At 40.3% G+C, this 24,119-nt stretch overlaps 1 protein-coding gene across 2 annotated transcripts in view; it reads left to right on the top strand.

The window, feature by feature from the left end:
* The window catches only part of LOC119177032 (uncharacterized), a 220,303-nt gene that overhangs the window by 170,024 nt on the left and 26,160 nt on the right, over window positions 1–24,119 (top strand). Inside the window, exons 10-20 of one of the 2 annotated variants that reach the window (XM_075878002.1) lie at window positions 3,500–3,605; window positions 5,316–5,410; window positions 9,180–9,291; window positions 10,149–10,243; window positions 11,028–11,171; window positions 12,934–12,998; window positions 14,721–14,894; window positions 16,445–16,533; window positions 17,839–18,009; window positions 20,002–21,062; window positions 23,824–23,979. In XM_075878002.1, coding sequence (XP_075734117.1) covers window positions 3,500–3,605; window positions 5,316–5,410; window positions 9,180–9,291; window positions 10,149–10,243; window positions 11,028–11,171; window positions 12,934–12,998; window positions 14,721–14,894; window positions 16,445–16,533; window positions 17,839–18,009; window positions 20,002–21,062; window positions 23,824–23,979 — 2,268 coding nt within the window. Of the gene's footprint in view, window positions 1–3,499; window positions 3,606–5,315; window positions 5,411–9,179; window positions 9,292–10,148; window positions 10,244–11,027; window positions 11,172–12,933; window positions 12,999–14,720; window positions 14,895–16,444; window positions 16,534–17,838; window positions 18,010–20,001; window positions 21,063–22,110; window positions 22,260–23,823; window positions 23,980–24,119 lie in introns of those variants that run through there. The other variant, XM_075878003.1, reaches the window with a different exon arrangement.

Genomic DNA, 24,119 nt, shown 5'->3' with positions numbered 1-24,119 from the left:
TCGGATATGGCTGACTGAGTCATCAGTGCCCAATTATATTTCAGTGCCATCAGTAACTAATTATGCTATGTGATGATTTTAGTCGCCAAAATTGTTTGCTAAAGACCATAGGATATGTTGCAGTCAATCTAGGATATATAGGATATCCAGCACTCTAATGGCATTTTCGGTTGAATGTTTCATGGTTGCTGGAACGCGCGCACGCACACATGCACACACATTCACACACCGTATGAGAGAGAGATAACCGAAAGCAGAACACTCTTCCACCTTTACAAGGTTAATTGGTCATACGTCATCACGGTTCACTTTAATTTGCTACATCTGTTAGCATGAGTCCTGTAGCTGATGTTTTGACTTGTCAAGCGTTTTCTTTTTTTAAGATGCGGTGCAACATTTTTGTATTGCGAAGTATGCAGTAATAGAAAGCTCACCCAAGTTCATGAGGCACCTATTGGGAGCACTGGGCCGGCGGGCGCTGTTTTCCCAATATAGGTGCAGTAAACAACTTGCAGAAACAAGGATACTGCTTTGTTTCCACTTTTTTTTTTCGTTTTTAACTGTGTGCGTCGGCGTTATACTCTCGCCGTTTTAATGGGCCTAAGTGTGTCGTAACATATACCTCCTCTCCCTTTCATTTTTTTATTTATTCATACGTGGACAAAACGTGTGAACTTTTTCTTAATACGCACACAATTGCGCTGGGCCCAACCCCTCTTCCCCTCCATCCCCCAAAGAAAAAAAAGGAAAGGAAAAGGAACCAAACCGTCTCTTTCCAACAAACGGCAGATGGACTTATTGGTCATTCAAGCAGTCCCCCACGTTGTGGAAAGTCGCCTGCTTCATCCCTTTCTGGATTGCTTCCGTTGCGCAACTTTTTTTTTTCATACGTCATTAATGTCTCTCAAAGACATGGATGCACACCGGTATGTGTTGCTGATTGCTCGAGCTTCGTAGCGTTGTTGCCTTGCAGCGGTTTGTTCAGTACTGATGCATTGGAGAAGATGCATCGCTGCAAGGTCGCGTGAACTGGCCGTGTCGCTCTGCATGCACGTGTGGCTGTTTTCGAAGTCGCCGAGAAGCTGTGGCGCGCGAGGATCGGCATGCATCCGGCGCCCGCTTCGTCATTCGGCAAAAGCGAGTGACAGGCACCAGGCGCGCTTTAAAGGAACGCTGCGTCTGGTACGCGGCGCCGGCTGAACTTGCACAAGCTTGTCTAAACACGGGCGCATCGCCATTCGGCGCATCGGATAGGGACAGGAAGGGTCGCGCAATACGGTTTCCGATAGCGATGCCACGCTTGAGAAGCCGTTCGCCTGTGCGCATGCGTTTCGTATATGTTTCGTTCTAGGTCTTTTCCGGCCGCGGATTCTCGACGCGTGAGACACACGAGTGAACGGGCTAACGGCTTTTCGAGCTTTTGCGCCCCGGTGTTTTTATGAACAGCAAGTGCGTGGTCCGGCGTGCTCGCTGAAGTTTACTGAAATGGGCGCATTTTCCTCGAGATGATTGGTTGCCGCGCTGCACAGGCCTTATTCGGTGAACTTTCAACGGGAACTTGAGTCCCCGTGGAAGTGGAGACGGCTTTACAAAATTTTGGTTCGCAAATGCGCTGGTGGCTTTGAAGCGCTATTAAAATGCATGACGAAACGAAAGCTGACAGATACCTAACTCAGATCGACGTTGTTATTATGAGTCTTAGTCGAGCGTGCTCGCAAGCTCGCTGGAACAAATCTCGTTTTCTTTTGCGGAAAGAAGGCGGACATTTCAACAAACGCACCAATGTTTGCGTCTCGTGAACGCCCTAAAATGGCGCAGCCACGACCGAGTTAGGAGACGCGCGCTCGACTGGTTTTGCTCAACCAAAATACGGGGGACGTACGCAAACCGGTGGTCTGGCGAAAGGAAATCGTTGAAGTTGACCTAGAAAAATATTTTTCATAATGCCCACGATGGCAGCGCGGTACGTAGCAGAGCTCAAAGCAACGAGCTGTGGCTTCAGGATATATAATTACGCCCGTTGTTTTCTCCAGCGTAACATTTTATAGGGGATCCGCATACTGCCGTCTACTCTTTCAAACCTCGCCATGCGCCGCATGCATATACATGTAGAGCTTCTCGCCTCGCTGTAGAGTTACGCTGCACGATACACGCTAGCGATATCAGTGTTTGCATTAATCGCGCTCTCTAAATTATTCAGCTGTTTCGAAATGACATCCGTCACACTGCTGCATACATTGGCTTGATAAGTTCCCTCAGCCATATCGATACTATACTCGTCCATAGCCAGCAGTGCCAACTATACCATTTGTAAAACGGCATTTCCGATGGAGGCGGAAATGTTGTAGGCCCGTGTGCTCAGATTTGGGTGCACGTTAAAGAACTCCAGGTGGTCTAAATTTCCGGAGCCCTCCACTACGGCGTCTCTCATAATCATATAGTGGTTTTGGGACGTTAAACCCCACATATAAATCAATCAACCATTTGTAAAACGTGAACGTATAAGGGTCTTCCGATGTTCCGCTGCCATCAGACTATATAGCTCCACCCCAAGAAAACACCTCGCGCACGTGGGACGGAATGATCATATCTTAACCACTCAGTGGGTTGAGATTCAAAACGCCGCTCGAACGCTGGTTTACATTCATGACGATATGCATAGTTTTGATGAATTGAAGATAGCCCGCCTTGTTGGAACGAATTCATGGAAGTACTTTGCGCGGAATACACGGGGACGAAAAAAAAAAAAAGAGATAGACACACGGACACTCGTCTGCGTGTATTCCGCCCCTAGAACTTCCATGAATGGTTTTGATCGTTGTTTTGATTCAGAATATACGTGTGTTCAAATCTGTTATCGTTATGCTTCTGTTCTTCTTCTTGGGGAGCGGGAAGCTGTTAGCTGCGTTCACACATGTCATTTTGAGGACGTAGTAATTCAGTTCCTCGCAAGTGCAGTAGACCTTCACGACACTGCAAGACAGCGCGCGTTCTCTGTTTAGTTGCTTAGGGCGTCATATATATTTTCGTTGGGAATCGGGGCTTTTCGGTCATTTTCGAACATAAGACAACCAAACTACGTTCATTTTTGTACTTAATAATTTCTGTTTGTCATTTCACTGTGCCTACTCTACTAGTATACCGGTGTTCAGTCAATATAGCGTTTGCTAGCGTACATAAGGCCCGTTTTATTACTTTCCTCATTGTGTCCTGTTTCTCGCATTTCTGCGAGCACTGATGGAACCTTGTGGGAGTGACCCTGGTTGTCTTGCGCATAACAGTTGTGTTAACGAGGATATGCAGTAGCGCGCGCTTCCTCCTATTTTCTTTTTTATATATTTATCTACCTGTGGCGTGCTCCAAGGACGTTCATGTATAGTATTGCGCCTCCTGGTTAAGCGTTTATGCACGCACCAGATGCTCATTATTTGCCGATCAGCTCGCAGCGAACGGCGCTTCGCAGCGGCTGACGGTGTCGTTTGCTTCCTTCCCGTTGCAGGATGACAAAGACCTGGTGCACGAGTTTGTGCAGAATGACGGCCTCGCTTGCCTCATCAAAGTGGGGTCCGAGTCGGACCAGAATTACCAAAATTACATCCTTAGAGGTAGGTGTGCGAGGCGCCTCGCCATTTCGATACGCTTTCTACGAGCAGCGTAATTGCTTGCGCGCACGCAGGCTGGTGTTCCCGGCCGGAGAATAGCCCGATTGTTTCAAGCGAAACTGTGCTCCTCTCGCTATTTCTTGCCAACAAATTAACTTTGAATTCAGACCGTATATAAACAAGAAACTTGCGAGGGATATTATGGAAGAATAATATGTGGCCTGGCCCTATGCGCCACTCATCGTCACACCACAAATAATAATAATAATAATAATAATAATAATAATAATAATAATAATAATAATAATAATAATAATAATAATAATAATAATAATAATAATAATAATAATAATAATAATAATAAACTTGTATGTGACCAGGAACTGGCACCCAAATGTTTTAAATGTTTAATTGTTGGGATCTAAGTTTTGAAGCTCATTTATAGAGAATTTCTTTCGGTAGTATACTACATGTCAAGAAATAGATGAGTTGAGTGAAATAAACTTTATTGGCTTAACGTTTGTGCCCGGTGCTAGGCTGTCAGTGATCTAAATGCTGAACTAAATCCTCTGCTAGTCAACACTGCACAATAAACAGAACCAGAGCAGATTGTACAATGTGTTTTATGCACGATGTAAGAATACTTTTTCTTACGCCGTGCTTATGCACAATATGACATACTGCCGGTTTGAGACTAACTCCGTGTGAGCGTTTCAGTTGACGCCATTCGAACAATGCAAGCAGAGTAGAAAAGAAACGGAGGCTTTTGTATTCATGTGGAAACGTCACCAATGACTGCGTGACGAAATAATACTATGAAATACTCATCACGACACTGATCTATCTATCTATCTATCTATCTATCTATCTATCTATCTATCTATCTATCTATCTATCTATCTATCTATCTATCTATCTATCTATCTATCTATCTATCTATCTATCTATCTATCTATCTATCTATCTATCTATCTATCTATCTATCTATCTATCTATCTATCTATCTATCTATCTATCTATCTATCTATCTATCTATCTATCTATCTATCTATCTATCTAATATTATTATTATTAATATTATTATTCATCTTCTTACTGCAGAAGACTTGCAGCAGCCTCTGATGAAGCTTTTCTGTGGTATTTTTTCCGTCATGATTGTGGCTTATGCGTATGCGACTTTCATATTCTGTGCTTCGGTCAACGTTTTTAGGACCTTGGCTTTGGTACCCAGTGTATTGCCTTGATTTGTTTGTTTGTTTGATGTAGCATAGCCCCCGAGATCGTACCGGTGCGTGTGATGTCGGCTGTCACGGCTGTATAGTAAACGTTCAGTGAAGTCGTTGGGTGTGCTAAGCAATTAGTCCAACGAATTTACTCGGCTACAGTGATTTCTGCCGTTGATGATATGCACAAGGACCTTATTTTCCGCGTGTGGGAGATGATAGTTTTAATTTAGTTACTATATCTCTGGCGATGCGTTGCAGTTACGTACCTTTGTAACTTCGCGTTCTCATCAGTTTATGAATCCGCAGTTTAGTTAGCTAGGCTGTTCAATTTTGGTGACTGATGTTGGAAACGACCGTGCGGTCGTTGATGGACGGTTATACCGCCGTTGTCGTTGCTACGCGCGGTCGTCTGCCGTGATGACGTTGTTGAAGGTCGCTGTGCCGCGGCATCCTTCGATCAAACACGATGTGCTTTCCCGCCCACCAGCTCTGGGGCAGGTTATGCTCTACGTGGACGGCATGAATGGCGTCGTGGAGCACAACGAGACGATCCAGTGGCTCTACTCTCTCATTGCTTCCAAGGTGAGCGCAGCCCGCACGCACGTTGTTATCCGGCCGTGATGCGCGATGGGTACCGCATGAGGTGACGCATGCTGCTGTTGTTGCATGGTCGTTTTTCTTTCGCCCAGTGTTCGTGGCATGGTGGCATGCTTGGCTCCCTATCGCCCGCCTGTCCGCGCGATGACCACGCCGACTCATTCTTATGCGGCCAGAAAAGTAAATGTCGTGTGTGTGTGTACGGGAGAAAAAAGGGGGATAGACAACTCACATGATGCCGGGCGTGTTCATACTTACCAATTTAACCGCGCGAAGGTCGCGATTGAATTCACCAGCTGGCCTTTCTGCGGAAGGTCATAGTTCTAAAACTGAAATAATAATAATAATAATAATAATAATAATAATAATAATAATAATAATAATAATAATAATAATAATAATAATAATAAATCCAAATCGCGGCGGTCTGCCCGTGTTGATGGTCATAAAAATAAAGGCCGCGCATGTGCGTCAGTATATATGCAGCGCTGGAAGAAAAGAAAAAAAAATGAAGAAGAGCTCGGGTTCTTTAGCTGCGAATGGCAGCAGGCAAATCTTACGGATTAGTTCTGACCCAAATATGATGTTCGGACTTGGGCGAGCGCCTTATTACACATTAGGCGAGGTGGAAAGTTTTCCATTGGGCGGCACATCGCGCTTGATGTCAGCCCGCATGCGTTGTTGGGCAGGCCTCCACAGTTCCATCAACTCAAAGGGACTCGTCAGCTGCCGGCGCGCCACCGGAATGACGGCCACTAACGATAATCCCAGTGCACGCTGGAGCAGCGGGTTCTGTCTGAAAGTGCGAGGGTCGCGCCGGCTCTGGGCCAAGGCGCATGGCTTAGCCGATTGGCCAACCTTCGTGATCGCTTCTCGTAACAACTGTGTAGCCGAGCGCCCCCCCTTACGTTTGCCGCAGCGTCGCGCGCCAAGGGTAAGCCCGACGCGACACTTCCACATGATTCCCTGGTGAGGTCATCGGCCGGTTTTCGCGTCCATGTGACCCCGTGGGTAACATAAACCCCTGGATCCGAGCAGCATGCAGACTGAAAATTATCAATTTAGACTAAAACTACCTCGAATACCGTCTACGCGCGGAGGTAAGATTTCATAGGCATTAGCGAGGAAAATGCAACAACAGAATTGAAACGTAGTGTTTTGTGACTTCTCTATCTCTGTATATCTTTACATAACACCTATTCCAAGCCTGGATTGTTATCATCAGAATTTGGTGGGAACCGAGGTATGGCTCGATCAGCTGGGTGATACTTGAGCTTAATACCGAACATGTGATGTTCACCATTTAACGAATATGTTTCATGCTATATATGGTATTTAATGTGTTGGCATTGAGGGAGGTTATAACCTAGGAACAGAGAAAGCTTTACTTGATACCCTAAATCTGAATAATAATAATAATAATAATAATAATAATAATAATAATAATAATAATAATAATAATAATAATAAAATTCTATTCAGAAGTAATGTGAATTACCTCACTATTTCACAAAGTAAAGTGAGATAATTGGCAAAGTGCTCCATTTATGGTGAGTGTCATTGCGGAAATTTATGGTCTTTGTTTAGTGGCTTTTGCGCATGGTTTCGTCAAGTGCTGGCATCTTATAGCTGAAGTGCGAAGCATGCAGAAGTATTATGCTTGAGCTATGAACATGCATAACTAACGAGCCTCTCCTGTTTTCTCCCCTGTGCCCATCCCTTCCGCATTTTTTCCCCTGTACCTTTGGTAACACTTTTCAGTACTATAGATGGGTGAGTCCCTTTATTGCTCTTATTATATTGCGTCATGTGTACATGTGTCACACACCTTATGCGTGGAGCTGCTGTGCTTGTCTACTTGCTCCTGGCTGGTCCTGTGGCTTGTCTTTATGGATCATGAGCAGCTTCTTGCACTACTGTGCCAATTTAAACAGAGCTTTCTTTGTGCTGGTTGCTTTTGTTGGTACCACTTTTGACTTTGTGCGAGTGCATTGGCCTCATCCTGGCATGCATGGTTTAGGGACTGCCTTTTTTCTGCTTGCACATGCATCTCTTTGATAAATATAAGCATTTGTCTGTGGAATTGTGCATGCAAAGTATGGTTGTTGTGGCATGCTAATTAGTGGCTCTCCCTTGATCGTTATGTCTTGTTCGGTCACATACTGATATCCACTTCTCACTGACTTTATGGCACAGATATATTGTTACATCACTTCAGGTCTCCTTTCCTTTTTCTGCACCTCTAAACTTCAGCAGACTTGTACCTCTGTGAGTGGATAGTGGAAGGACAGTTGTAACAAAGGCAGGCTATAGAATGCTAAACTTCAGGAGCATTTGATAGTTACATTTAATATATGTGCTAAAAGAGTAAGCAGAACATGAAAATAAAGCTAGCTGATTAACGTAAATGGTTAATGGAAAAAGATTTCTATGTGCATGGGTGTGGGCGCACTCCTAAAGTACCGTGTGCACTCAAATCTACATTTACCTTGAGAGTATGGTACCTCCATATGCTGTGGGTCTTGAATGATCATGTTTCATTATGTGTGCAATCCTGAATACAATTAGTACCATTGTTCAAATAACAACCAAATAGAACCTTGAGTGTGCACATTGCACATTGTCAGAGAAGAGGCTCAAATCTGTAGCCTGTGGCCTCTATATATTTTACAAAACGTTTTTGTGCTGTCTGCTGGTACTCTTTATCTAACTTACCCTAGCCATAGCTAACTTTGCACCTTGGAGGGGCTGTGCTCAAAATAATGTTGAGGACACATGCGAGCCACCAATGCAACCTTTTCTATGCACTTAGTTTATGCTCGTCACCCGGTCACTGCAGTGTGTGAACATCCTTGAGCTTGTGCACTCAGGGGGGGGGGGGGGGGGGGGGCTTGCATCTGTTACTTTTGCAAGTAGTCGTGTGCACATGCAATGCCATTTTATTCATCTATAAATCACTGCACTACATGTCATCAGGCATTGCAATGCTATGTAGTACGTGAAACAGTTACTATGTGTTGTTGTGTGTTGCTGCAAGGCCTAGCTATTTTGGAGCCCAATTATCTTAAGTGATTGTACAGATCTGTAATCACTTGAGTTTCGCTTTTTCTGACTTTTAATATTAGAGTTTATCCAGTTTGCACTCTTAAACTGCCCTAAAGTATTGTATGTTTTTAATTTCAGGAAGTGATAAAAATTCTAGAATCTCGCAGAACACAAGGGCTTTGCATTACTACATCCATTCCAAAAATGATCTGTGGGAAACATTAGGCCTCATATTAATTTTTTCCTATAAAAGTACATGATAAAAGGAATGCCGTGTGTTGACACATACACATAGGACTGTGCCTCACAGTCTGTCTGGAGCGAAGTTTTTGTCCACTACATATGTTGATTTCAGGCAGTTTGCACCCCACCCTCTTTTTTGTTCATCCATTTGTTGCTGTTTTTTCATCCTCCTTAGGCTGAAGCATCAAACATTTGACAGTTAATTGTCAGTGAAAACCCCAAAATAATGATTGCATCTTTCATTGCATTGGTATTTCAAGTTGTTACTGGAAGGGTTTTATTTTTTGTATGTTCAGCAGGGAGGGGAGGAGAGGAGGCAAGCAGAAATTTTGTTTCACCTTATAATTTTTTGCCATTGGTTCTTATCTGAGGCACCTGTGCATGTTTTATTTTTTTAATCATATTTGAGATATCGATCTTGCATTGTCTGTTTGTTGATATCACCTTTTCTGCATTGTACCGCTAGTACCGTCTGGTGGTGAAGACAGCTTTGAAGCTTCTTCTTGTCTTTGTGGAGTACACTGAGAACAACAGTGCCCTTCTTATGAATGCCGTCAATGTGGTGGACCATGAAAGAGGTAAGCTCACACGTGTCATACATTTACTAGTAATATAGATCTTGATTTTCTTTAATTGGCCTGATTACTGGTGAAAATTTAAACATTCTTGGGTATAACTGCAGAGTATATTAGTAAAGGTATGGTATATTAATAATGGAAGGTGAGTTTTTATTTGAAAATATAAGTAAAAATGGGATGCAGAGCCTATAAAGAAAGGGGTATGTACATTGGAGGTATGATCTAAGTTAAGATGATCAAAACAGTGGATTAGAGATTGAAGTGGCAATGAATTTATATATAAAATCCTATTATCAGATAAGGAATATTGTGTTTCTGTATGTAAAAAAAAAGTGTTGTTTAGTCTAGTTGCCACTTTGTCACTTGTGCGGAGGTTATGCCCAACAGAGATTCACCTACTGTAATAGCTTGAACAAGCTACTGTGCAAGAAAGAACTCCCTGGCTTTCTTGCTGTCTTTTCTAGCCTGGTGAATGTTTTCGCTGGAAGTAGTAGTAAAACTGTAAATGATGGCAGGCATGAAAACCAAATTATTGCCACTTCGTTTTTTGTTTAACACTGGCTACTGGGTTAAGGTAATAACTTTTATTACCCAACTGAATGAAGGTTCATTAATAATATATAAATTTGCCAGAAAAAAATAAACACACACACACTTGATCAAATTTTGCCTCAAAATGACTAGTATTTGCTATGTCCACCTTAGAATATACAAATGCTTTAAGCACAAACTGGCCATGTGTAACTCTTTGATTTTATAGCTATTGGTCCTGTAAATTCAGACCAACTAGCCCTGAAGTTATCATTATGGAGAGAACAGAATATTTCCTCTAAATAGCTGAATGTTCTTGTCTTTAGGTGCCAGACCATGGTCCAACATAATGATGTTGCTGAATGAAAGAGACTCTGCAGACATGGAACTGCTGGTATACTCCATGACACTCATCAACAAGGTACATACCTGTAGCCTCATAACATATGAAACTTGTACTGGTTCTATTTTGTGGCATTATTACCAGTTTGCATTCCTTATGCATAACTCATAATTAAGCAAAATGGGAAGAAACAGTGTGGTACTTTGTTTTTGCTCTTGCTTTACCTATTCTTGCTCTTTATTTTTTATTTTTTAAAAAAATTATAACGTTGTTATTCCCTGATAGTGAAAGTCAGTTCTTGGCACCATTGTCATGAAGTATTCCAATACTGACACTGCCCTTAGATGACTCTTCAAATTTTGTAAACTGAATAGTTGGAAAATGGGCATGCCTTGATGTTTTTCCAGAACAATTATAATACATGCTGAAGCACAATGTGATTCTGACTAGGCTTTTCCTTAGTTTTATGAGTTTTTTTGTATACTAGTTCCAAGTTGTGAGCAGGTCGTTGCATCCGGTATTTCTGCAAGGAAATATGAAGAAAATATGAAATTTGAATGTTGAATATAATTGTTTAGTTGAATAAATATACTATTGAAATTCTTATATAATTGGCAGACATAGTTCTATAATTTCTTCATGACATCAATTACAGGCACATTTTAAAGGCCTTACACTTTTGTCAGTATAATGTAAGATTTAGGCACAGTGGTCTATTTAATGGGATATCACTGCTTTAGAACTCTTGTCAATTCATGAGTGGCTTGTGGCTCTTCTCTTATAAAGAAATACCTTCTATAAGCTGTTTGTTTTTGTTGACGTGGCTTGTCAAGCTGATGCTTGTTTTGATTGTGCGTTTCAGACTCTCAATGGTATTCCTGACCAGGACACCTATTACGATATTGTTGATTCGTTAGAAGAGCAGGGAATGGAACGACTTATACAATATTACATGTCCAAGCAAGGCACTGACTTGGACCTGCTGCAGCAATTCCGAATATACGAGGTACATACACTTTTCTCCACATATTTCGGTAGTATTTAGTATTTAATGTCAACTGCCTTGTTATGTACCTTGATGAGTATGTACCTTGATGTGCCTTCATTATGTGCTCAGCTGCATTGAAAATGCATAATATTGCATCTTAATAGTTCTTACAGGTAAGCTCTTAACTCTTATATATTCTCAAGTAGGGCTGCTAGACTGTTTTGTAACTTGGTTTTTAACCACAAAGGCATATTAATAAAATACTGGTTCACGTTTGATACAGGTTTGAGGTTTGAGGCTAAACAATCTATGATGACACAAAACAAGTGCCACCCTTCAAATGATGTGCTCCGGTTCATGTGCCTTCCTAGAGGACAATGGCAAATTAATGAAACAGCACAAAAAGATTCAAGAACATATACCGCACTGGCACATGCCTTTGCTGCACATAATTTGCATTGTATGTCCAGCATAAAAGAAAAATAGAAGCAAAATACTTCACAAAATATTAATGGTGCAACTGAGAACGAGAGAAGACAGGCTATTATATGCTATAAGAAAACAGGACAGGATATTAATGCGATAGTGTTAAAGAGCTCATTTCACAAAAATTTCGGCGTCGGCATCATTGGTAGCGAGTGAAAAATCATCATCTTATGACCGGGAAATCGAGAAGGATGAAAATAAAATGAATGATGAACACAGGGTTGTTTGGGTCCAAGTGGGGATCGAACCAGGGTTGTTTGCGTGGCAAGCGGACATTTCTGCTTTTGAAGACAGTAAAAAGAACTTCCTCTGCTTGTAAGTGCAATGAAAGTAGCTTTCATGCTTCACAAACACATGCGTCTTGTATACACGCTTCACAATGCAACATGAAATATTGCAATAATAATGCATGGTACAAGCGTTCATTGCCAAAGGGTGTCAGAATATGTGATTATCATAATGGCTCCGTGGTTTAAAGCCGGTACCCCACTACAAAAGGCATACACGCTACTGCGCCTATTTCCTTAAGGCCACGTAGTCGGTGCATAGCAAATTCGAAAAGGTTTCATGCACTAATTGTTTGAAGTACGCTCTAGGTACAGGATGTCTCTATTGCGGTCAACTCCTAAAGGCGAAGCTTTAGGGTCCCCTAATTTTTACATGTCCTTACATATGAAGAAAGACCAAGCAGCAATGCTTGGGGATGGACATTGCACTCGCAGTTTTTGATTGATACTGATACATGCATGTTGACATTTTGTGGGACGATGCGCGTGTGTGCCTGATGAAGAGGACGAAGAGTGGTCTCCGCTGGGTGCCTGGTCTACCGGTCACGCCCCTGCTGCTGCTGGGATGAAATATGTCAACATGCATGTAGCGTAATCCCCGGCGGCCTTCCGTAACAATACCATGACTTTGCTTTTACATATTTGCTAGGCACAAGTAAGGCCTCTTTAATTAAGCTTCTTAACTTTTTGTTGTAATGTTCACCTAACTTTCAGTTCAAGGAAATAAAGGATTTCAACTGTTATAGGCAGGTTGGAGTTGCATTTTTATATTTTCTTTTTCCTATGCTTGAAGTTGACTCCTGTTTTTACAAAGTTGCTATGAATAAAGCACTGTATATGTTACTTGCAAAGAGAATAGTAGTTTTGAGAAAGCTAGGCGGAGTAGATAGTGTGTTTCAGTCCTTGACTGTAATTTTTTTCAAGTGCTGAAGAAGCACATGGCTCTCAACTTCTTCATTTTGTAATGCGGGATGCCACATAAATGTGGACCTAATGTTGCTTTACAGGCTGTTCTTAAGCACGAAGATGGAGATGGGGATGGAAAAGCTCTGCCTCTTGATGTTCGACTGAGGTATGTACCTAGGGTAGTTTCTGCACAAGAAAACAATCACATACATGTTTTGCTCTGCACAATCACACACATGTCTTGTTGTTGTGACTCTGCACAAACTGCATGCTGCTTGTACCTTTTGTCTGAAATGAATCTAGACTTAAACTGAAGTTCGTTATTATACCATGGTTCTCAGAATTACCTAGTAGGAAGAAGCCCTCAGTGCAATGGCATTTCTGGAGCATAATAGATTGATGTTAAATAATGGATGGGGTATATTATTACAAGACAATGCAGTGGCTATTACGAAAGCCATAGTAGCAGTCTCTATGTTAATTTTGATCATCCAGTTTAGTTAAGTGCACTTGATATTCTGTGTGTGAGTACTTTTTTAATTGTGTCTTAATCATACAAATGTAGATAATGCATCTATGCTAACATGATGGTACATCTTGGCAGTTTCATCATTACTTTTCATGTGGTTCTACATCTAGGGTTTTTTTCCAGTGAAATACTTAAGAATTCATTCATACGCTTTATTTTTTTTTAATTTGTTACTTTATTTGTTTATTGCATTGTTACATTATGACCACATAGTGTAAGCAAGTGGCTTGAGAAATTGGGTGCATTGTTGGTTGTTAATCCTGAATAGCTTTAGCGACATTATTTTTATTCTAACTGGAATTTCCTTTAATAGTGAGTCTGCGGATTGCTATGGCATTGCTTGTGCTTCTAGCAAAACACAAATGTCTGGGAACAGGAGCTACTTCCATGTCAATACAGTCATAGATACACTTTCAACTCGCCGCCTCTTTTCAGTGTGAAATTCATGGTGTTTAGACTATGATATTTTATAACTGCCTGCACAAATTCATGTGTTTTGAATTTGTCATATCTGCTACAGTTACATTCACTAATGCTCAAGCACATTAGTCACAGCTTGGCTTACAGTGCAATAACAACCCTGGTTTAACTTTTTCAACTTTTAGTTTAATCTTCTACACCATGCTACATCCTGTTATCAATTATTATTTTTTAGTGTTCTCACCACTCACACTTTAATGATGTTTCACTGAACTTGCAATGTGTTTTTTTTTAATCCTTTTTTGTTGAGTTTCTTGTGATTCGACTAAGTGGAGAAAAATTCAAGGAATTTCTAGGGGCACAGTTATATTAAGTTTCTGTGCTTTTGGGCGATTTTTAGCTGAAGGGTACAACTTGGAGTATGCAGCTGTAACGAGTATTGTGGTATAGTTTCTTATAGGCTTAATTTCTTCTTCTTTTGCTTTATCTGCCAATAGAAAAATGTTGGAGTGGAGTGAATTGTTTGTGTGGAGTGTCATAAGAACATTCAGAATACTTTCATGCTGTTTCCTGGGTCAGAAAGAAATCATTTGATTTATTAAGAATACTCATAGTGTGAAGGCTCGGAAAGGTCCTACATTATATCCTTTAATTTCCTTGCAATATGTGAGGCTGTGTCAGGGGCAGGCTTGCAATTTCTCACAGTTTGCCGAAAAGTTATATTTCAACTATGAACGGCAAAATATGTGGACCTCAATAGATACAGATCCACACATATCATCTGTTTGCACTTTTTATGACATGTTAGTCTACATTGTGAAATCACTGGAAAGGATGTCACAAGGCAGTTTTCTATGGATTAGCAGTTTCTGCCCTTGTAAGGATGTATTCATGAGATGATATTCTTCATCTGTCACTTTTATTTTCTTCTCAACTAAGGCAAGTTCCTCGTAGTCGCAAGTCAAGTAGTAATGATGAAAATGAGAGGCGGAAAAGCCGGCGTCACTCACTGGGAAACCTTGCTCCGAATAGTACGAGTCCTTTCAAACAGCGGCCTTCACCACTTGCCAAGACACCTGAAGCAACCAGTACATTTCCACAATGGAGGAGAAGGTATGTACTGGTAAATACTACATTTGAATCTGAAGTCATGGACTGCGTGCAGGATATGTTTATTTCTCCTGATTCAGAAACTTATGAACTGATGAGTGGAAGGGTACTGTATGTAGCTGATCTGATATTGAATAGATGCATTTATATTCCCACTTTTAGGCACACTAGCATTTCGTTTGGCAGAAGCACTGTAGTGGCCTTCATGAGAGAAGTTAAGGGGTGAAATACGTAAATGGAATCGACAGACGAAACTGCTTTATTGTTCTACATCATTGTATGTTAAATTAAAGTTAAAAAGAGCTGTTTATTTGAAATGCTCAGTATGCCTATTGCTGGGCAACTGCTGGGAAACAACAGGAACAGATTACTTGAGTAGTGTTCTCATGTTTTCATAAACATCTTGTATACTTAATTTATATCTTTCGTAGTAGAATTACGATTCACTCTAGTTTATAATGTGACATAACACTGTTTAAGTAAGCCCATCTGGCTGAAATGGACCAATAAATTTAAAGGTTACTATGGCCCTTCAGTCTCCTTACATTTATTGTATGTGAATGTTAGTACAAAGTACACAAAAAGACATAGAGCATAATAATGAGGATGGTGAAGTTGCGGCATGTCTATGCACATTGACTACAGTTTAATCCCTTTATAAAAGACCGACACCAAGGAGCAATTCTTGTCTTTTATATGAGGTGTCTCTTATCAGCAGGGTACCATGCACGCATTTTCATATGAACCCCTATTTCACTGTAGGTGCCGCACTGGTGTCTCTTATACTCAGTTGTCTGTTACATCAAAAAATGTTATAAAGGGGTTCGACTGTATATTGAAGTTCATGCTCTTCTAATGTTTGTGTCACATGACATTGTCACATGACACCATAACTTGGTCATCAGACCTTAAAACTTAAGGTTCTCGATCACGTGACTCTGTTAAATGATGTGATTAGTTGATCATGTACTCTAGTTGAGCAAAGTCAGTTTTCAGGGCAGGTAAATTAAATTGTGAGAGTAGGCCATGTCGGTTTTCAGAGTTACTCCACTCAATTTCCGAAATGGGGAAAGTTGATTTTTGATGTGGGTCAAGTCAATTTGAAAGAGGGCCATGTTGGTTTTGAACAGGGCTCTGCTAAATGTATGAGTTAGGCGAAGTTGAATTTCTGGGTGTTGGCCAGGTTCATTTTAAGTGAAACTGAAACGTAATGGCATCAATTTATCAGATGGGCTTGTTGCCATCGGATGTTAATGCTGCATGGACACTGTGTGCTAGTCAAATTTTCCACTTTATTGGAAATATAATTTTTTACATGAAAAAACGTACTTGCAGGTAATGTTAGTGAAACTGACTCATTTAATTATCAGTTTTACTTACTGATATAACTTTATTAACAAGATACTTTGTTAATTTTGTTGTCGAAGGTAGTTTGTATTTGATGCTACTTGCTTGATTTAGTTGTTTTTTTGCTTCAGTCAGTATTACACTTCTCTGAAGGATTTCCATGTGTTTTTTATGATGTAGACACGAAAAATTTTTTGGTGTTGTAGGGATGTTAACCAAAACGAAGAACCAGTAAAAACGCCTGACCATGGAAAGAATGGGATCGCTCACAATGACGTTGATACCCCGGAAATAGGTGAGTTGAGTGTGAAACTTAGTCACCAGATTAACAAATATCAACAACGGTCGTTGTTGCCACTTCTTCTAAATAAACATGTACCAAGTTCTAGTTCATTTCATCCGGAAGCCTTCACTGCATGATGTGAAATGCAGAACTTGGAGGAGTGGCATAGCGATTGAGAATAAAATTTTTTAGACAGTTTGGCATGTAGTATAGTCATTTTAGGAAGCCTTTTGGGTGTACCATTGTCATAAAAACAAAGTATAATCACCTCTCGCCCTTCAGATTGTAAAGCTATGCTCTTATACGTGAATTTGTGCCTAAGCTAGTAGCACTGAAAGACTCGCTCTGTCTTAAATCTTGAACTTATTGGCAGAGCTTAGTACTAGGATGTGATATTGCAGACTGCATGCATAATTGCACTGACCAAAACTTTCAATGTCAGGCCATATTTTCAAGCTGCAAAGATATTCAACTTTTTTGTAACTCAAACATTATCTCAATACAGGATTATGGTCTGCAGATGTTTGTCTTTATGTGTTTGGGGGGCTGGCTTGTATTTTACGAAAATATATTCATTTTGAAGAGCATCATGTGGACGTTAAATTTTAATTTAATAAAATGGGGACAAAAGAGTGTCTGATATGCTCTTCATATTTACATTATAAAACACATATTTAAATACCTTTATTTTGGGAGTAAAGGGGGTGCCCGAAGCAGTAGGTTTGCTTGTATTGTGTTTTTTTTTTGGCAGTGATAACTTTTCTTGTGCAATCTGGGGCTTTAAAAGCTGTTCTAGTTGCTGTTCTGAGTCTTTTTCCGCTTCATTTTATGCATAAGACGGATTTGAAAAGCTTGCACTCTACTTGTTGGTTTCATTTTTACTATCGATCGGCATGCTTCCAGGAAAACACCCTTTCCTAAAATTTTTGTGTAGCGTATAACTATAGCTATTACATAACAGTACTAGTTGTTCTAATAAATTTCAGCAAGCTTGAAAGAACCCACATGTATGTATATACATATAAAAAGAGGTTACTTTGAAAGTACCCATGGTCTGTCTGACAATGTCTTTAACAAGCTGAGCGCGAAGTAGGCGATAATGAAAACTGCTTGGAATATTTCAAACAAAAGGGGAGGGGATTAAGGTGCCTAGTTTTAAGAAATTTAAAACAGGCTGGCTGTTTTTTTAATTACTGTGTCATTTTTGTGTGCTGAACTAAGTCTTATGTTGTCATAATATATGGGAAAGGCTTTTAATTTTGCTTCTATTTATTGTTATTATTATTATTTGTGTGTGTGTGTTTGTGTGCTTTGCAGATGATGTTGTAAATGGCATTACTCCTGCATTGAGACGGCGACGGGAGCGGGATGCACGTAATCGTTGCCTCATTCGAGAACAAGAGGAAAATGGCCGTGACCATCAGACAACTGTGTCACCACCAGTCCCATCTCCACCGGCAAACTTCACTGAAAAGCAGCCTCAGAAAGGTGTGTGAATCAAGTATAGCATTTCTTAGTGTATATTTTTACACATGCACATTTACGCTATTATACATGCCAAACTATGAGATCATGTGTTTCTCTTTGCTATACTATCAGTTTTTTGAGCATCTGTCAAGTGTAATATTGCAACCAATATGGTAGGGGTCCACACCGTCTTGCTTGACTGATTTTCAAGATTTTTGTAGTGTCCTGGAAACTATATGTGACACTAGTATACTATATGCCATTATTTTGGCAAATTCATGTTCACTTGCTACTTAAAAAGTGCTCTTACACCCAAATTATGTACTGATACACTTGTCACGGTGAGTATGCAGTAGCAGTTTGTTGTAGCTAAAAAAACTTGGTGGATGCTCATTGCCTTCAACAGGGGAATATAATATTATTATCAGGACCCTTTCTCATTGCCTTTTTGTTTTCTTGCCATGCTTTACTTCTAGGTGGAAATATCAACCATTGTTGTCAGGGATGGAATGTCTGCATGCATGACATTTGTAGCTTTAAACTCTGTAATGGCACTTACTGCAAATGCAGCTGTGATGTACTACCTACAATAGTATAATTTATCATTTTGCAAAGAGGAGAAGTGCCTATTGTGCATTTGTGAGGAAATATGCACATCTACATAGCTACACAGCATTTCCCCTTGTGGCTGATCATAATGGTGTTGATGAAAAGTTATGGCTGAGCCCTTTCTAATGAGTGGGCAGCTTTAAACCACCCACTTGTGAGGCTATTTACATGGCATAATGCCTGATGTGACTTCATTCATCTTCCACACAATATTATGTAGCTGCTTAATTTTAATTTGTTTTAATTTTCATGCCCCACTTGATGCCGATTTTGAGACTTTTTACCAGGCTGTTTAAACATCTGGCATTGCTCTGTGTTAGAATATTTGACCATCTTGGAAAATGTCTGGATTGACTTTACTTTATCTGTTTGAAATTATGTATTCCTTGTTAATGAGACCAAGCACCTGTGAGTGCCTCTAATAATGATGTTCTCATTTATGTTCATGTATGCTTACATTTAGATTTTCATTGTACAGTTTTTTTTGCTACCTTTAAATTTCCTGCATAGAGGAGAGATATTTGCAAAAAGAAATAAGGGGTGCCTTTTTCTCCTTTAGGCAATCACAGACACTTGTGCAAAAAGTTCACTAAGGTACATATTTATTACAAAGAAAAGCTGAGAAAATAGAGCTTGAAATCAGCAGAAGTTTGCAGTTTGTTTACAGAAGAGTGGGTGAAAACATGCAGCCTATTATAATGTAGCTTATCATGGTATGTGCAATAATCTATTGTGTTATTACAGAGTATATTGCTTATAACATGCTTTGCACATTCGATTTCCTGTCCTGAAGAGTACCTTCATGAGTTTGACAACTGCCAAGCAGCAGTGCTGAACACCAGAAAAGACTACTTTGTAATACAGGGCAGAACATGCTCTCCAGTGTCAAAATATGCGAAATATTTTACAATAGGAGTGATTGAAAAGTAGGTACTTGTTTCGGATGCCAAGGGATTTAAGGGAAATTTATTTGTTTATGCTATCCTAATTGCAAAAGGTTTTGTGTAGGCACTATCAAGTATAGTATACCTGATTCACTTAGTAAATCATCATTAATCAGACCATATATATTGGAAATTACTAAATGAACTACTAGTGCCCACATGAATATGTTTATTCATCTCTACTGTAGGATGATTAGTTAGCCTTTTCGTATCATGTAGAAATAAACATAGCTGATTTACTCTCTGCTTGGTGCACATGTTGGAGACACAGGACCATGGGATATGGTGTTGCTTCTGCGAGCCAAGCAAGCTAATATTGAAGTCATTACATCAGAATATCGACGTTCGCATTTTGATTGTATTCTTTGTCACAGTCGGATACTATATGCCCCTTTTAAAATATGTATATGTATAGGAAAAATGAGTGTGTTGAATAGTGAAATGAGCCTATATTTTACAGGGCCATCTTTCATTGAGCGCACCCGCTCCCGTTTTGAAAGCCGCATTGAAGATGAAAATAGAAAAAATCAACAACTTTCTCAACAACAGCAACAGCAACAACAGCAGTCACCTGTAACTCCTAACTTCTCTCCACTTCAGAGGCCTACAAATCTGCATGTGGAGCCACCAAAGACCTTCAGTGTCTGCCCAAACAAATCCCCACAGCCCTACATGAGTCCAACTCAAAGGGATCCAAACAAAAAATCTTGGATGCTGTCCATGATGTATGGAAAAAACCAAGAGGAGGAAAATTCGCGTGAGGAGGAGTTAGTTCGACCACCACAGCAGCTTAAAAAGGATGGTCTTCGAGAACTTCAAGATCGTATTAGTGGAAGGACAACAGACAGCCCAGCCACAGACATCTCCACGGCTGGCGCCGTCAGTCGAGCAAAAGAAGGGCTTGCCGCATCACGTTCACGATCTGACTTCCGATCACTACTTCCACAGACAAGCTCATCTTCGATTCCTGACTTGCTGTGGAAGGCCGACAATGACGTTCAGTGGGAACAGTTAGTGCGATCCATCAGGCGGCCACTGCTCATCAATGACCTTGATTTCACAGACCTAAGAGATGATGATGACACAGATGTGCTCCAACCAATGAACTGTGGATCTGGCCAGCCACCACCACCGCCACCACCCACTGGAGGGCTTCCTCCACCACCACCTCCAATGGGAGGGCCACCTCCACCTATGGGAGGGCCACCACCCCCACCTCCACCAATGGGAGGTCCTTCCTTTGGTGGGCCTCCGAAAGCTGCTCCACCACCTCCAGCTGCTCCATCATGGCTTCAACAGCGGCAGCAGCAGCAGCTAGCGCAGCAGCAAGCTCTGAATGCCCTTCCACCAAAAAGCAAAAAGACCGTGAAGCTTTTTTGGAAGGAAGTGAAGGTAGACCAGTCAATGTTGTCGAAAATACCTAAGAAGAAGACCATCTGGGATGAACTCAATAGGGTGCATGTGGACACACAAAAGCTGGAACACCTCTTTGAGAGCAGGGCCAAGGAAGTTCTGAACAGGGTAAGTCAGCTAGTCTACATAACATTGTATCTTAGTGCATATTAATGCCTTGCCAAAGCTTTGCTGGTGACCTGATCATGTGGAACTGTTTTGAGCTTATGCAGTTGCATGTGTACAAGCAGGATACCTATTTCCTGTATTATGTAACAGAAAGCTTATGTGGTATCCTGGAAAAGGGAAAGAAAAAGTGCTTTAGTGAAACCACTAATGAAGGTTTTCCATTTGCACCTGCCCAGAAATAGTGTGAATATCACAGAAATAGTTTCAGTACTGTCATTTAAAATTTTAATAGATGAATACCTGAGTGCTTGTGAAAAGTTTCTATGCAAAAAAATGTAGTAATACAAGAGGTGTTTTGTAGGAGATTGTCTCTGATAGCATTAGTGCCATTCCTGCTCCTGTAATCTTTGCTGCAAGTAATAATCGTGGATAAATAAGTGCAATATGATAAATTAATTTAAGGTCACCACGTCTTTCACTACTTGTCTGCAAGATATAAAGGTGTTTTAAGGCTTGTATGGAGGAATTAGTAGTTTTAGTTTTCTTGCTTGACATAAGCCATTTAACCTGTTGTTATTTTCTTTCTTCTAACTGACTAGGAAGGGCTGTTACAAAAACATTAAAAAGCTAACTTAATTAGTAGCTGCAACATGCTTAGCTTCTTTAATTCTTATAACCAACACAGCCTTTACCAATACAGGCACATGTTAAATCGGCCTATGGTCATCAATTATAATAGCATCAAGTATAATCTACTTGCTTATGTTTTATGGCTTGCTTGATCATGACTTAAGTTCAAATGTGCTTTACAGGCATAGTAAGCTCACATCTCTAGTTGCAGTAGTTAAATCAATAATTAGGACACATTTAACAATACTTCCATGCTAAGCAGTATCATCATTGTGTAAACACTTTATTGTTGAATTGAAATAAGAGACTCCTGTTGTTTTTTCAATTTCCTCAAAAGGAGAGCTTTACAAAGCTTGCTCAATATGTAATAGGTGCCAATTGCTTTATTACTGTCCTCTCTCGCTCTTTATTACCAAAGTTATTTGGACTTTCAAGGCATAGGTTTGGGCTGTGGTTTCATTCTTGCGGGGTATGCATGCCTGCTAACACAAGGCGTCTCTCCTTGCAACACACTTGCTGCTGCTTGGGCTGATGACCTGCAATGGAAATCTGTGCTCTGTTCAGGAGGTAAGAACTGTGACAGGCTTTGTTCTTTGTCTTCTCTGCTGCTTTGCATGTCACCAGGATTAATCGAGCAGGATTACATCTTCTGCTACCACTATTTTTTTTTCCTCTTATTTCTTCTGGACAAAGCCAGTTTTGCAAGCATAACCACACACCCTTGAGCGCAAAATAATCCTCTTGCTGGTGCATAGTCTGAATGAAATTCTAAATTCACGATTTGTCATTATGCGTAGCATATGTGGGCAGGCTAACACTAAACAATCATATGCTTGGTGCATCAGCTGAAGAATGTGTAGAAGTATTTGTGCCAGTCATTGGAATTGAATTGAATATCACATACTTAAGGGGACCATCAAGGAAAATACATTAGTTACTTCGGGAATGGTACATCACACACTTTGATTGGGATGGGGTGCGGTGTTGGTCATCTACATATGTCTACTTAATGCAGACAGCTTCATGGTCATTGCATACCCAGGTTCTTATGCCACAGAACGTAGCACGTTATATAATACTGGCACAGCAATGAAACATTGTAACTGAGCACATGAACGCACAGAAACTTACTGAGCAGTTTTTTCTTGCTCTGTTTTCTAGTAAAAAGAGGAGTGACGAGGTCTGATGTGCGCTGCAAGTGGTGCTGTGACTGCTTTATTGTAATTGCCCTCTTTTTAAGTTGATGGAAAGCTCTTGCACAAACAGCTCTGTACAAGGCTTTTTGTGAAGAACTAATTTTACAAATCACGAGGGAATTGCCATGACACTTTATCCCAGTGCTTATTAGAATATGTCCCTTTTTCTACCTCACCATACCAAATGATATCACCTGGGTGGATACTGGGAGCTCAAAAGATGTATGGTGGACCGATGCCATTTGGGTGAACTTATGAGATGAACCAAGAACTATGAATAGAATCTGTTACATCAATTATAGTTGTAACGTTACACTTTACATGCTAGAAGTTCATGTGTGGTCAGGAAAAATATCAATTAAATTCTATAGCTATCTTTGTTACGATCCTATATAGCTTGATGTAGTAATTGTATTGACATGCACACATTATCTTATTCTGATTTTGCCTTGTGGGATATTTCCAGTAATGATATTACACACTCTGTATTGGCCGCAGTTCGCAAAATTTCAGGCAGCACCTGTTGCACGCAGTATTTGTTTTTGTTTACACTTGCTCGAGGTGGAACTTATTTTAAAAAAAGAGGGCATTTGGCCTTCTGTTTTATGTTTTGACAGTTTTTTTGCCCTGCAGCTGTTTCATATTTTGCAGACACAATAGCCACTATCATGATCCAAGTGCCATGCTACACTAGTTTGTTTTCAATGCCCAAAATTGTTTAGAGGCCTTTTAAATGCAGGTCATCGTTTTATTTAATTATTGCAAGGTTATGTACTGAAACCTATAATTTTTGCTCAGGCAATAACTTAGGGTACTTAATTTTCTTTTCATCTTTCTTATGGCAGTTATTCATGTAGTAGCTTTTAAAAGTGTAGTATTAAACTTGCAAGCATTTTTTCTGCAACGTTCATTGCAATATGGTGTGGTGGTTACAGAAAAACCAAGAAGGGAAAAAGAATGAGGTTATAGTTCTTGATGCAAAGCGCTCCAATGCCATTAACATTGGCATGACCAAACTTCCACCTCCAAGAACAATCAAAACAGCTATCCTAAAGATGGACAGCACCATTATGAACAAAGAAGGCATAGAGGTGAGTACCAAATTAACAGAACTCTCTAGGTTCGGCATTCAAATGTATACCTTTTTAATAGGCTGTAGTGCACTTGCATCAAAATATTTCTGGTGTGTGCTGTGTTGTGAACAATGCTTTTTATAGTGTTCTGTGGATAC

Source organism: Rhipicephalus microplus, chromosome X (assembly GCF_043290135.1).
Source record: "Rhipicephalus microplus isolate Deutch F79 chromosome X, USDA_Rmic, whole genome shotgun sequence".
NCBI classification, from domain to species: Eukaryota; Metazoa; Arthropoda; class Arachnida; order Ixodida; family Ixodidae; genus Rhipicephalus; species Rhipicephalus microplus.
The sequence above is the reverse complement of the archived record's forward strand: the minus strand, read 5'-3'. Positions and strand labels throughout refer to the sequence as shown.